Source organism: Terrapene carolina, unplaced genomic scaffold, assembly GCF_002925995.2.
Source record: "Terrapene carolina triunguis isolate 2854851 unplaced genomic scaffold, T_m_triunguis-2.0 Scaffold771, whole genome shotgun sequence".
NCBI lineage: Eukaryota > Metazoa > Chordata > Testudines > Emydidae > Terrapene > Terrapene triunguis.
In genome coordinates this window covers 678139-693426 of record NW_020665122.1, presented here as the reverse complement: position 1 = coordinate 693426, position 15288 = coordinate 678139, and the positions used below count along the sequence as shown (strand labels likewise).

General features: G+C 49.0%; 1 protein-coding gene and 1 pseudogene across 1 annotated transcript; one reads left to right on the top strand and one right to left on the bottom strand.

The window, feature by feature from the left end:
- Positions 1-3233: 3233 nt before the first annotated feature.
- LOC112113339 (probable G-protein coupled receptor 33) lies at positions 3234-5685 on the bottom strand. The gene is made up of 2 exons (XM_024209596.2): positions 5483-5685; positions 3234-4284 (listed from the first exon to the last, which is right to left on the bottom strand). Exons 1-2 carry the CDS (start codon positions 5683-5685, stop codon positions 3234-3236), a joined length of 1254 nt encoding a protein of 417 aa, XP_024065364.2.
- Positions 5686-6885: 1200 nt separating this feature from the next.
- Positions 6886-7817, top strand: LOC113408102 (annotated as a pseudogene).
- The last annotated feature ends 7471 nt before the right edge of the window (positions 7818-15288 follow it).

The window sequence follows — 15288 nt, the reverse complement described above, 5'->3', positions numbered from 1 at the left end:
GAACATGTTCAGATGGTTATAATATTCTCGGTGCAGAGCGAGGGGAAAAAGCAAAGAGGTCGAACTTTGGGAAACATCGAGCCTGGTTGGTACGCCACGGGACAGAGGACCGGTGTGGCCGTACTGCAAAAGTGAATCCGTGCCTCAAGCTGTTCACACCTGTGTTTAATAGCAGTTCACACCTCTGCCAGGTACGGCTTCCACCGGAAATCGAGGGTGAGTAACACCTATGCTCAGCTGACACGTGGGAGCTTAGAGACACAGCCACAGCTCTTTTGATCTAAACATGGAGATGTTTGAGTTCTCGTCCCTATTATCAGCTTTGACCTGGTGTCTTCAGCCACGACAGAGCTGAATTGGGACCACAAATGGCATGTAAGTCCTGTGCCAATAACCAATTCTTCGGGTCGCTGTTCGCTCTGAATAATTGGGGTAGTGGGGGTTGGAGTCCTGAAGTGACTTGGAAACCACCTGCCACCAGTGGAAGCTGGGCTGCTGCAAAGTCCCCGGCTTCCGTCAGTGGCAGGTGAGCTGCAAGGCTCCCAATGCCATGGAGGTCGCTGAGTTACAGGTTTTGTGACTTCCGCCACCTCCGTGACATAATCTTAGCGTTACTCATGCGGTACTATTGTGTGTGTGTGTGTGTGTATGTGTAAAATACACACACAAACCCATTAGAACACCATGAGGTCTAGACATTTGAGTGGTTCTTGAACCTCTTGGGTTCTAGGTCTGCCAAAGTTTTTCTAAACCCAAACTGGTCCTATGTGGTCTACGATGTCATATATGAGGTTGGAAACTAGGATGTCCTAGACCACATAGGATCTGTTTGGATTTTTATATTTTGGCAGACCTAGAACCCAAGCTGTTCAAGAATCAGCTATATATCTAGAATACATAGGACTCTATTGGCTTTTGAAACATACAGTGGCTTGGAAAACATGATGCTCTAAATTTAGCCCACATCAGACCAGTTCAAATTCAAAACACTGACAGACCAGAGACCCAAGGTGTCAAGGCTGCTTCCCCACTCTGAACTTTAGGGTACAAATGTGGGGGCCTGCATGAAAACTTCTAAGCTTAACTACCAGCTTAGATCTGGTCCGCTGCCACCATTCCCAAAGCTTATTCCCTTCCCTGGGAAACCCTGAGAAACTCTTCACCAATTCCCTGGTGAATACAGATGCAAACCCCTTTGATTTTTTCCTTGTTTTAAGATCCATCAGGTTCTTAAAAAGAAGGCTTTTAATTAAAGAAAAAGGTAAAAATCATCTCTGTAAAATCAGGATGGAAAATAACTTTACAGGGTAATCAAACTTAAAGAGCTCAGAGGACCCCCCTCTGTCTTAGGTTTAAAGTACAGCAAACAGAGATAAACACTCTAGTAAAAGGTACATTTACAAGTTGAGAAAACAAAGATAAAAACTAACACGCCTTGCCTGGCTGTTTACTTACAAGTCTGAAATATGAGAGACTTGTTCAGAAAGATTTGGAGAACCTGGATTGATGTCTGGTCCCTCTCAGTCCCAAGAGCAAACGACTTCCCAAACAAAGAGCACAAACAAAAGACTCCCCCCCACCCCAAGATTTGAAAGTATCTTGTCCCCTTATTGGTCCTTTGGGTCAGGTGTCAGCCAGGTTACCCGAGCTTCTTAACCCTTTACAGGTAAAAGGATTTTGGAGTCTCCGGCCAGGAGGGATTTTATAATACCGTACACAGGAGAGCTATTACCCTTCCCTTTATAGTTATGACACAAGGTATTAAGAACTGGCCCAGGATTCCTATAATCCATGAGATCCTATTGAATTTTGAATCAGCAAGATGTGTTATCTGTCATGGTTGGCAGTCTTCTTTCATCTGAACAGATGGAATGGGAAAAAAATTGTTGAAATAGAGGAGTTAAGCACATGTCTAACTTACCTACAGCCTCCACCCGGGGTTGGTAGCCCACATAGGCCTGGCTTCCTCAGATACCCCAATGGGTCCAGGTGACAATTCATTCAGCTCCCCAACAACATCTGCCTGACCTCTGGATAGAATCAGAGATTCCAAGGCCAGAAGTAGCATGGTGGTCCCCTAGTCTGACCTGCTGCAAGAACGTCACTGAATTAGTCCCTGGTTGAACTAGAGCAGACCTCTTCGAAATATCTCTTCACCACCCTGAATGTTCATGGGCAGGTGGTTTCTCTGCCACTCCTTGTCCTGCCGGCTTGTTTTACTTACCAGTTGCTCTTAAAATAACTCAGAGCCTCCCCACACGACATATCCCAGTGAGTGGGTCATGTGGTGTTTGTAAATTACGACAGAGCCGCCCCACAAAACTTACAGAATCTATGTAGTTCAAGGAACACCCATGAAGGTTTATTTATTATTATTTTTTATTTCGGTAGCGCTGTGAGCCCGAATCCTGACTGAGAACCCCACTGTACTAGGCCCTATACAAACACAGAGCGAAAAGACAGTCCCTGTCCCAGAGAGCTCACAATCTAAGGGGATCCATGGATAGAGACCTGGGCTGGGACACAGCTGACATGGGTTTGTTCCTGGTTCTGCCACTGGACGGACCGAAGGTTCTACTGGGTGACCTTGGCCTAGTCACTTCCCCAGTCTGTGTCCCAGTTTCCCCATTTGTAAAAACTGGAAGACTGCTACTAACCTCCTTGTAAAGTTCTTTAAGATCTACTGATAAGCACTAGAGAATAGCTAGATATCGCTATTATAATGCAGACTCTTCTACCCCTAATGGATTTAAAACCATTTGGAAATCTAGAACCACAATGAAACTTTCAGCAATCAGTCTGGAACCTGTTGGATTCTATGTGGTTTGAAAACACTCTAGAATCCAGTGATGTCCTAGATCCAAATAGGAATCTAGAACCAATAGACTTTGAGTTTGAACACATTGAGAGACTTACAATAAATGAGATTCCAGAGCCAGCTAATGATGCAGAATCCAAGAGAGTCAATTGGGTTAGAACACATTGAGAGATCTAAAACGAACAAGACTCTGGAGCTTGCTACTAATCTGCTGCCATTGATGACCCACTGAGTTTGAAAAAATTGAGTCACCTAGAACGCATTGAATTCTAGAGAGAGCAGGGAATCTACAATCCAGGGACACTACAGGGTTTATGAATAGTAAGATACCTGAAACCCATTTGGATTTAGAACCATCAGGAATCTAGAACAAATGGGATGGCAAGATTTCAACTCTCCCTAAGTCTGTGCACCTTCAGGCCATCAACTGTTTTGTGTTCTCGACTTCTGACCCATGCCTTCCACTAGACTCGGAGGCACTGCTGCCGAGGTCGTCGGCAAAAGCCGCTTTCACCAGAGTGAGAAGAGACGTTCTGAAGACCTGCCAGAACTTCTCCCCCACAAAGAGGTAGAGGATGGGGGTGAAGCAGGCATTGAAGCAGGACGTGAAGGTGTAAATGACCAAGAAGGCACCCATCACTGACTCTGGCACCTCCTTATTGGAGAGCTTTAAGCCGTGGTAGAGGTGGTAGGGCAACCAGCCGAGGAAGAAGGAAACTATCGCAGCCACCATGACTTTGAAAGGCTTCCCAGCCCACACCAGCTTCTTCTCCTTCATCTTCAGCCCCACGTGGAAATAACATACCGCGATGGTGCAGAAAGGAAGCAGAAAGCTCAGCAGGAACCGGACAATGAAGACAGCCAGGTGGACCTGTCTGCCCAGTTCCTGTGTCTCGACTCCATTCCAGTCTCCGGAGAGAGCATAATTGTTGATGCAGATGATTCTGCCCCCCTCTAATACCCGGGTCTCCCGGAAAGCCAGATAGGGAGTGCTGAGACCGAAGGAGGCCAGCCACACCCCTATGACCAGCTTCCCAGCACGGGGGAGGGTGCGGTTATGCCGGGACCAGATGGGATGGTGAGTGAGGGTGTAGCGGTCCAGGCTGATGAGGGTGAGAAGGAAGACAGAGGTGAACATGCCCACGGAGATGCAGGTGTTGAGAAGCTTGCACATGGCCATGCCGAAGACCCAGTGGAAATCCATGAGGAGGGAGACGATGAAGAAGGGGATCAGCAGGGTGAAGAGGAGGGAACTGGAGACCAGGTGGAGGAACCAGAGGGTGGTCACTGTCCTCCTCATCTTCAGTCCCAGCACCCACAGGTACAGCCCATTCCCCACCACACCCACCAGGAAGGTGGGGAAGAGCAACACTGCAGAGGCCAGGTGAGCAGCACTCACAGCTACAGGGATCTGGCTGGAATTCGCCCCAGTGGTTGGTGGGATATTCGTATTGCCTTGGTCCATGCTGCCCTGGGGAGAGACAGAAGAGGGGTTGGAAGGGACAACAGAGGAGGGGAAAGGAGAAAGTGGAAGAGGAGGAATGAAGAAATAACAGAGGGGGTTAGGAACGCACTATTAGACAGGACCTAACTAGGCACCCTCTTGTCCTCCACAATATTCAGGCTGGATATTCTCAGGAACTGGGCTATAGGCAGTGGAACTCTCTGCTACAAGGTAGAACTATGGGCAGCAGAGGAGGATATGGCATGGGAGACATGGGAGCAGCGGGGAAGGGGACAGTCTGGTAGGTCAAATACAGAGCTATGCTGAGAATACCACGTCACAGTGATCTGGATGATGGGTTGGCTCAGAAGGGCGGGAATGGGACACAGGGCGTTTCCCCCTAGCAGACGCCAGGTCCAATCTGTCTGCAGTGCAGGGACAGGCCGGCTCAGGTATGTGGGGAATCAGCCTCTTGACTCCCAGGATTCAGGTGCTGGTGATGGTGGAACTCAATGCTAGAAGCTGGAAAAAGCCACCCCAACCCCAACCTGTCTTCTGTGCTGATCTGCCTGTCACAGGAATTGCTGCCATACCCTGACTCGAGAGAGCGTGCAGGGTCCTTCTCGCTCTCATTGTAACACAGGAAGCCTCAATCCACCGACCTACTTCTCTGCCCCACAGCCTTGTTGCCAGCCCTGAACAATATGTTCTATCCTAATTGATTCTCTTGGATTCTGCATCACTAGCTGGCTTTGGGATCTCATTTCTTGTAAGCCTCTCAATGTGTTTAAACGGAAAGTCTATTGGTTCTAGATTCCTGACTGGATCTAGGACCTCTGGATTCTTACCTCTGCCTGGCACTGTGCCCCCCATTGCCTTGTTAGATTGGAGTTCTTTCTTCTCTGCAGAATGGCCTAATGGTTAGAGGAAGGGGGTGGGAGCTATTCTTGGCTCTGGGAATGAGATGCAGGGAGGGGGGTCAGAAAAATTAACCCATGCCACAGATCTCACCTCCTACTTCTATCTATTGGGTTCTCCAGCTTAACCCAGGACTACCCAGTTGCAGGGAGTTTCACGGGCTAACCCCACTGATACCCAGTGACAGGGAGTCCCACTGGTTTGCCTTGAAAATGGCAAATGTCTGTGGCTTCTAGGTAGCCTTAGAAAGGAAATTCCCCTTCAGACCCAACGAGGGGCCTCTGCCCATCATCTTGACTCACCTGGGCAGGTCAGATCCCAGCGCAGAAAGAGTTTTGGATGGCGTGTGTTTTCCCAGCAAAGTGTCCGTGAGTCTGTACTCAGCATGCAAGAGCCCGCCCCTGTGTGTTAAGTTCCCTCCCCTTAACTCTGTGTCCTCTACATGCTCCACCCCCATCTGCTCTCTGAGATCCACACACTGCAAACCATGAACGGAAATGATCATTGGACACTGTCTTAGCAGAGAAACCACCTAAGTAATAACAATTGCTTTAAAACTGGCTCCCACTTCCTCCCAGAGCCTGGCATAGAACCCAGGAGTCCTGCCTCACAGCCCCCTCACTCTAATGCACTAGATGCTTGGCCAGGAGCTCATCTATTGAGGCATGGCCCCATGAAGAGGAAGGGCCTGTATTTTGCACAAGTTCTTTCCTGACAGGGGCTGCACCCAGAGATAAACGAGCCCCATGAGCTCACAACAAAGGCTGAGTCACAAATAATGCAACTCCCAGCCAAGGAGTGGGGGGTCTTGTGGGTTAGAGCAGGGGGAGGGGGCACTGGGAGCCAGGGCTCCTGGGTTCTGTCCTCAGCTCTGGGAAGGGGGTGGGGTCTAGTGGTTAGAGCAGATCAATAGCCGTTAGGGGTCCTGTGTTATCTATATGTTGTGGGTACATCCCTGCGTGAGACAACCCATGTGAAATGCTGCCCCTTCCTGTTCTAGATAAAATCTCAGTCACACCCGCCCTCCCCAGAGTGTTGATTACACAGGCCCCATCCTCAGAGCCGGGACCTTGAGATCTCTGATGGGAACCCAACGCTACTGGGAGAACAGCCCCCAGTGGCACGGTACACTAGACCAAGGTTGAAATCTGAGAGGAGTGGGATCTAGTGGTTAGAGCAGTGTCCTGGGAGCCAGGACTCCTGGGTTGTAACCCCAGTTCTGTTTGGAGAGTGGGGTCTACTGAGTTGGAACGGGGAGAGTGGGGTGGAAGCCAGGACTCCGGGGTTATATCCATGACTTCAGGAGGGGATAGGGTCCAGTGACATAGATCAGGGGGTATGTGTGTTGGGAGCCAGGACTCCTGGTTCTTTCTGTATCGGGCTCGGGGACTTGCTGGTTTGTGCAGAGAGGATAATGAAATGCAGGGATTGTCAGTGCTAGGGCTCCATACTTCTGTCTCTCCCTCCCTCTTCTACAATCCCCTTTGTGTTCTTCCCACACCTCCTTAGGGCTCATGGCACCTCCGCCTTTCCAGCCAGCCCCGTCCAAAAGGCCCCTCCGCCTTTCCAGCCAGCCCCGTCCAAAAGGCCCCTCTGCCTTTCCAGCCAGCCCAACTCCTCACTGCCCCTCCACCTTGCCCACCAGCCTAGCAGCCAGTGGGAGCAACCCCCAGCTGTTCGGGAAGGGAAGGGAAGTGGCAGCTGCATGTGGCAACCTCCCAGTGGGGGTGGCTGGCTGTGGGTTCTGGGGCTGAGGATGAGGATGATGATGATCTCCCTCTTGTCCTTCCATCTGGTCCTCACCTACCTGCTCATGTCCTGCTTTATAACTCTGTTCGCATCTACATCTGCCTGGGTTTCCGCTGGGTCTTCGGCACGGCCATGTGTGAGCTCCTCAATGCCTGCCTCTCCCTGGGCATGTTCTCTGCCATCTTCCTTCTCATCCTCACCAGCCTGGACCACTGCACTCTCCCCTGCCGCCCCGTCTGGTTCTGGCATCACCGCACTGTGGCTCCGGTCCGGAAGCTGGTTGCAGGTGTGTAGCTGATCTCCTTCGCCCTCAGTGCTCCCTTACTGGGTTTCTGGGGTCTCCTGGAGATGGAGGAGGCAGGGTCACCTGCACCAACAGTTACACCTTCTCTGAAGAGTGGGACAGAGCCGAGACACAGGGCTGGAAGACACGTCTCCATCCGGTCCTGTTTGGGGTGCACTTCCTGCTGGGCTTCCTGCTGCCAGTCTGCACCAGTGTGGGATGCCAGTGCTGGATGGGGCTGGAGATGAAGAAGAGGGGATTGGAGCGGGAAGCGTTTCAAAGTCATGGTGACTGCAGTGGTGTCATTCTTTGTCTGCTGGGTGCCCTACCACCTCTATCATGGCCTGCTGCTCTACAAGAATGCAGTGCCAGTGTCGGTCATAAGTGCCTTCATGCTTATTTACACCATCTTGACTTGTTTAAACACTTGCTGCACCCACCCATCCTCTACATCTTTGTGGGGGGAGAAATTCCGGCAGGTGCTCAGGATATCCCTCATCACTTTGCTCAAGACAGCTTTAGCTGATGATCTCGGCAGCGAAGCACCTGAGACCAGTGGGAAACAAGGGACAGAAGTTGAGGGATCAGAACTGGAGATGGCCTGAAAGTGCCTAGAATAAGAGAGCATTGGAAACTTGTCATCCCACCTGTTCCTTCATCCCTGATTGAACTAAAAACGTGATTGGCTCCCGATATCTCAATGTTAATAAACCGAGCAGTATCCTTAGGATTCCAGATTCCTTCTCACGTGCAGAACCCCATGTGTTCTAGGTCTCTCAATCTTTTCAAAGTCAATATGTCTTTAAAGATTCTAGATCATTATCTGGCTCTAGAACCTAATTTGTTCTTGGTTTTTCAATGTTATGAAAGTCAATGGGTGTTAAAGGGTTCAGGATCAATAGCTGACTCCAGAATCTCATTTGTTTTAGATATCTCAATGTCTTCTAACCTAACTGATTCTCATGGGTTCTGCATCACTGGCTGGCTCTGGAATCTTCATTTTAAGCCTCTTGATATGTTCAAACCTAATAGGGTCCATGAGTTCCAGATTCATGACTATTGCTATTACCCCCATTGGATTCTAGAGTGTTTTTAAACCATATAGAATCCAACAGGTTCCAGATTCTTTGCTTGATGCAAAAATCTCATGGGGGATCTAGATTTCCAAATGGTTTAAAATCCATTTGTCGTAGTATATTATAGAAGAATCTGTCTATTATAATAGCATTATCTAGCTCTTCTCTGGTGCTTGTCCTCAGTAGATCTCAAAGTATTTTACCAAGGAGGTCAGTAGCAGTTATTACAAATGGGGAAACTGAGGCACTGAGTGTGGAAGTGACTTGACCAAGGTCACCCAGATGGCCAGTGGCAGAGCCAGGAATAGTGCCAAGGCCTCCTGAGACTCAGTCCTGGTCTCTATCTATCCTGCCTCCCTAGACAGTGAGCTCTCTTGTGCAGGGACTCTCTTTTTGCTCTGTGTTTATACAGTGCTGAGCACAGCAGGGCACTGAGCCAGGACTGGGGATCCCAAAACTACCTGAAATAAAATATAATAAGTAATAATCATTCCTGGGTGTTACTTGAACTACATAGATTCAAGGTTTTTGTGGCGGCTCTGAAATACTTTACAACCACCCCGTGACCCGATCACTGGGATATTGAGTTTGTGGAGCCTCTGGCTTAGTTTAAGAGCAGCCAGTAAGGAAAACAAGCTGGCAGAACAAAGAGCAGCTCCAGAGAAACCACCTGCCCATGAACACTTCAGGGTGGTGAAGAGGCAACGTCCAAGTAATTATGAGGATCCCACCTGCCAGCTCCAGCCAAGTTACAAAATTTTGGCCAAGGCTGGGGGCCAGCAGATCCAATGGACAATAAATACTTGAAAGGACCATCCCTGGTGGATTCTCCATCACCGGCAATTTTTAAGGCAGGACTGGTGTTTTTCTAAGAGATCTGCTCTAGTTCAACCAGGGACTATTTCATGGATGTTCTGCATGAGGTCAGAGTAGGGGACCACCATGCTCCTTCTGGCCTTTTATCTCTGAATCTATCCAGAGGAGAGGCAGACGTTGTTGAGGTGCTCCACCAGTTTTCTCCTAGGGCCCACGGTGGTGTCTGAGGAAGCCAGGTCTGTGTAGGCCACCAGCCAGGGTGGAGGGCTGTAGGAAAGTTAGACATGAGCATGTCTGTTCTTTTAAAACCTTGTTTCTCTAAATGCTTCATTGCTCATGTTCAGAGGGAAACAAGACTTTGGTTGAAGTTGGCTTCTCATTGTTCAGACTCCGGAAGTCAGACCTGTAGTGTAAGCTGCTTGATCCACAGGGTGCTGTAAGCCAGGGTTCAGACTAAGTGTGGGAGAACTGCCAGAGTCCACCTGGGAAAGGTTAAAAGCACAAGGCCTACCACCTGGCGGGTTATCCAATTGCACTCTCAGGACAGAAGTGCAGCTAATCTTGCAAAAGTGACATACACTATCTCTCAATGTTTCAATATTCAATAGGATCTCATGGGTTCTGGGAATCTTGGGTGGTTTGTGAATCTCTTGAATTCTAGGTCTGCCAATGTTTTGGAATGTCATTGAATATTATGTGATATAGAACCTCATGGTTTCCAACCCCCTTTATGTTAAAACCAAAAAGGTGCCCATGAGTTCTAGCTATACAGATGGTTTTAGAATCTATTGGGTTCTAGGCCCATCAATGTTTTGAAACAGTATCAGATATGATGTGCGCTAGAACCTCATTGTTTTCACCCTCTATATGTTTTAAAACCCAATAGGTTCCCATGAGTTCTCGCTATACTTTGGTTCTGGAGCCTATTGGGTTCTAGGTCTGTCAGTGCCTAAAAACTCATTCAGATCCTGTGTGGTTTAGAATCTCATTGTTTCTAACCTCTTGTAGATTTGAAAACCCAATAGGATCCCATGACTTTAGTATATGCCTGATTCTGGAAACTCTTGGATTCCAGGTTTGTCAGTGTTTTTAAATGTGATCAGTACCATTGTGGTCTACGAGCTCATGGTTTCCAAGTTCCTCTCTGTTTGAAAACCCAGTAGGATCCCATGGGTTCTAGATATGTGGCTAGTTCAAGAATCTACAGAGTTCTTGGTTACTCCATATTTTTAAAAATAAAGCCCAGAGCGCAAACCTCCTCTTGTAGGCATTGCAGAAACTGAGAAGATTCTCTACCCTAACGGTGAAGGGAATGGAAACAGGACCTTCTAGAACTGTTTGTGACATTGCACTCCATATTCCTTATGGAAATATTCTTATGATATGGGTATGAAATAACTGATATGTACTTTATGCATGATGGGTCTTGTAAGATATCATTGGAAGGTTATAATTTACTGAATGTGATTATCCAATTTATATGCATGTATCATTTCTGTATCTAAAGTAAGGAATATGGACTATGTAACCATTACAACTAGGTGTGTATTGGGAAGACACCCACCAGATGACAGGTCATCAAATTTGACAAGCCAGAGGAAGGAACAGTAAAACCATGAAGATACTGATCTCTCTCCCTTCTGGGAGGCGTCCAGGGAAGTAACTGTGACACCACTAGCCAGGTGGTCTTGTCATCTGATACTAAACATTACCTGGGACTGCTTGTAACTTTCCACTGGAAGGAAAGGGGGGGGGGTCAAGTTTGGGAAACAAAGGATTCCTGCCTTATGTAAATCTTATTTAAGGGTGGGAAGGAAGGAAAACGTGCCTCCTCCTCTAAACTGCCTGTCTGCCCAAGAAGAGAGACTGCTAAAGCCACCTGGAGGAAAGGCGGGGGAGGGGGGTGTGTGTCCAGACTGACACAGGGGTCCAGTCTGAAAAGAAAAATAACTGAAACTCTGAACCACAGAAACGTTGCAACCAGCCTAAAATAACATTTAGGATAAGCAATTACATGTTGTAACGTGTTTCTTAAGTATATTGAGCTTAGCTTGTGGACTTTGTTTTATTTGCTCAGTAATCTGCTTTCTTCTGTCTGCTATCTCTTATACTCACTTAGAATTCACCTTTTGTAGTTAATAAAATTATTTCTTGTTTATAATATAACCCTGGGTGTAAGTTTCATATTAAAAGTGTGGGTGGGGGAGAGAAAGAGGCTGTGCATACCTTCCTCCTCATTGAGGGAGAAGGCAGATTTCATAATATACGTTTGCGTCTGCACTCCAAGGGAGGTGGACACCTGATTGCTGGGGTAAGTCCTTTAAGTTGAGCCTTCCCTGAACTGATCTCAGTGTCTGTTTCATTTTGTAGTTTGGTGTGGCCCTGCCTGCGTGTGTCCTGGAGGAAGCTTAATAGCTTGGCTCAGCAAGACAGGTAAAAAGGGTGCCCAGGTTGGCATAACAGGCAGGCTCAGTGGTATCTCAGCCCTTCTGGTGGCATCCTAAGGGGGGAAGCCCGTCATACTCTGCACCTAGGGGAGGTCCCAGTTCTGGAAGGATTGTTCCTTGGAGGTTTATGGCACAGGACTCTTGTGCAAAGGGCCAAGGGCTGGGGATCTAAGTTTGCCAAAGTGGCTGGTCATGCTTGGAGCTTCAAGGTTTTGGGTGTCTCCAACTTGAGTGGTCTGATGTTCAGAAAGTGTCGAGCACCCTCCCTGTGGAAAATCAGGTCTCTTTTACTTTATGCATCCTGCTACAAGACAGGATGGCAGGTGGAGAGGGGAAAGGAGGACAGTGCAAGTGGGAGGAGCGGAGAAGGGGGACATAGTCTACAGGGTCAAACACAGAACCACGCAGAGAAAACAATGTGGCTCTGATCTGGATGTTTGGCTGACTCAGGGGGGTGGGAAAAGGGACATGGGGCCTTTCCCCCTCTAAGGGGCACTGGATCCAGCGGAACTGCAGCAAACACCAGTATACAATAGGAGGAGAACAGGGGCCTGAGAACCACGTAGAGGAACCACTGGCTGGTCACTGTGCTCCTCATCTTCAGCTCCAGCACCCGAAGGTTCAGCCCCCCACGGCAGGATAATGGCAAAGAAGAAAACTCGCAGCTGTGAACGGATTTCCCCTCTCACCCACATGGGAGTGGCCAGAGATGGCTCCTGCGCTGGTCGATAACAGTGTCAGGGTAGGGGAGACCCTTGGCGTAGGAGAGAGGGTCCAAAAGAGGTTGGAGAAAGGGGGGGCAGACAGAGATACAGGGACCCTCATGCCTCAGCAGTGGAAGAACAGCATCTCCTTCACCACCCAGCCAAAGACAATCCACCTTATAAACAGAATAGAACCCAGGAGATCAGGCTACCAGCCCCTCCCCCCATTCTAACCACTAGACCAAACTCCCCTCCCATAGCCAGGAAAAGAACACAGGTCTCCTCACTTTCAGATCCCCTGGGCTTGCCAAATAGACCCCCCTCCCAGTTTACCCCTGTTGTTGCATACCGTGCAGTTGGGGGGGGGGTCTGTTTTTCCAGTAGTGTCGGGTTCCCGTCGGGGGTCTATAGGTCCCAGCTCAGTGGCCAGGTTCGGTGTAACAGACACGCCAAGGAGAACTCAGAGCTACTGAGGGTTTTAAGCTAGAAAAGGAAGTGGCCCCATTTCCACGAATTCCTTTACCAAGGGACTTACCAAGAACATGTAGCTAAAACAGGAATCCTCACTTCTCTTTTCTCAAAGCCCAGCCACCCCACCGCTCAAACCAGCAAACTCTACCTCACTTCCAGAGCTGGGGATACAACCCAAGAGTCTTGGCCCCCAGGACTCTTTGCTCTACCCTACTAGAGGCCATGCCCCCCCCCCCCAAACTCAGCTAGAACCCAGGTGTCCTGACCCCCAGATCCCGCTGCTAGGCTCCAGACCACTAGATCAGCCAGCATCCTGTGTCCAGTTCCAGTGCCCACAGTCCCAAGGGGATGGTGATCAATCAGGGAGGGGTCAGAGAAGAGCCAAGAGAAGGATCAAAAGATTGGAAAACCTGTCTTACACAGCTTACAGGAGCACAGAGGGTACGGACGCTGCCTCGACAGCTAGCCCGGGTGTAAGCGGCCATGTGGACTGAGAGGCCCAGCATAGGTTAGTAAAGCCACCCCAGATCTTTTGGGTACATACCCAATGCAGCGCTCTGCACCTGCACGCGGTGTCCTCCACGCCTCACTTCAGCATCGGGACACTATGCTGCTAGAGTGTTTCACTGCTGTCTGGAGGACCGATGCATGTCAGGTCCTATCACCAGCGCCCCACTGTGGCAGAGCCTGGTGGTGACTCCTCAGCAACTGAGCCCTCCGGACAAGTCACACACAGTCTGTACGTGAAATACAAACCAAACTTTGTCCAGGGTACAGTCCAACAGGGGCCTGTCGCAGTGCCCTCTGGCATGTCGATCTGCAGCTCTGTCCTTGGACCTGCTCCTCAATCCATCACAGCACCCTGGTTCAAACTGGCTCCCAGCCCCTTCTGGGCTCTCTCAAATGGTCTCTGCTCTGGTATGAAGTAGTGCCCCAGGGCTCCCTCCCAGGAAGTGATGTCTTCACCCTCTCTGGGCCTTTCTGGCCCCAGCTCTCCTGCTGGGCCACTAAAAGAGTTCAGTTCCCCCTTCTAGGGTGCATCAAAAGTCCAGGCCTCTTTCCGAGTGGCTAGTGGGTGGAGGGATCCAGGCCCACTCACTATTCTGGATCCCAGCCTAGGGACCCCATAGATATCAGCCATCTGCCTTGTGCTTTTAAATAAACTGTGTCACTGCTACAATTCCCTGGGCCACTTCTCCAGCATGTTCTTTACCCACACCTCAGGGGCTTGTCCTGGTTAAGTCTCAGCAGCCATCCCAGAGCTCCTTCTCGCTCCCCCGGGTCTCTGCAAGCACTGCTCTGTCCAAGATCCTGTAGCTCAGCCAGGCAAACCACACTGCCCTTTTATGGGTCAGGATGTGGCAGGGCCACGAGGCCTCCAGCAGGGGGCCTCATACACCCCTCCACAGGCCGAATAAATTGGCACCCAGAAGAGGAGTGTTTTAATTCCCTTTGGACTGAGATGTGGAGTTCTATACACTGCCCCCAGTGTGGACAGTCTTAGACAGAGACTTCCGAGCTCCATTTCTGTAGCTTAACAAAGAGAAAGTTAAGCAGGGACCTGATACCCATCTGTCAGTACTTCCATGTGGAGCAAATATTTGACCGTGGGCTCATCAATGTAGCAGAGGAAGGTCTAACATGACCCAGTAGCTGGAGGCTGACGTTAGACAAATTCAGGCAGGAAATAAGGTGCTTGTCTTTAATAGCGAGGGGAATTCACCATTGGGACCATTGACTGAGGTTTGCGGTGGATTCGCCATCACTGGCTATTTATAATCAAGGATGGGCATTTTTCTGAAAGATCTGCTGTAGGCATTAGTTTTGGGAAGTGCTCTGGCCTGTGTTATATGGAAGTCAGACTATATGGTTACAACGGTCAATTCTGACCTTAGAATCTCTGAATATAAGAAGCCACAGACAATTGATATACTTAGCTTTAACCTGTGGAGCTCCCTGCCACTGGATATGAGTGGGGTTAACCTGTGGGACTCCCTGCCACCAAAGACAAGCGGCATCAACCTAGGGGACTCCGTGCCACTGAACACGAGTCTATCAGATGAGCCATTCCTAATTTATGATGCTTTAACCCACCAAACCCCACTCACCTCCCTGAACTGGAGATAGAATTCAGGAGTCCTGAAATAAGCTCAACTGAGACACGTTAATTTACATCCACTCACAATCTGACCCATTTTCTCCATGCCCCAAAGTAACTAGTGATTTTTGGTTATTCCATTTGGGGAGGGGTGGTTACCCCATCATGAAGTCAGTTTTAACACCAGGTGTTTCAGGTGAACAAGGTTCTAGAAGAGACTGGTTTTTAAAGTTTGAGAGTGGTGAAACCCAGGAGGTTCTAGAATGCTAGGATTCTAGAACCTGTGAAATACCACTGGGTATAAAATCCATACCCCAAGTGCAAGATTCTGGAACTACCCAGGAATCTAGAGCCCAAGGGACCCTACCAGGCTTTAAGAAACTTGGAATCCATGAGGGTCTATCAACAGCGATAGATTTAGAATGCATGGACTTTAATTCAGTTGAAAAGCATTTTGACATCTA

What these genes read in the sequence shown, in the direction of transcription:
- LOC112113339 (XM_024209596.2), bottom strand. Translation starts at nt 5,685, where the DNA reads ATGATCATTTCCGTTCATGGTTTGCAGTGTGTGGATCTCAGAGAGCAG. An exon ending in CTGGGATCTGACCTGCCCAG is followed by an intron (nt 4,285 to 5,482) that starts GTGAGTCAAGAT and finishes TCCCCAGGGCAG; the next exon opens with CATGGACCAAGGCAATACGA.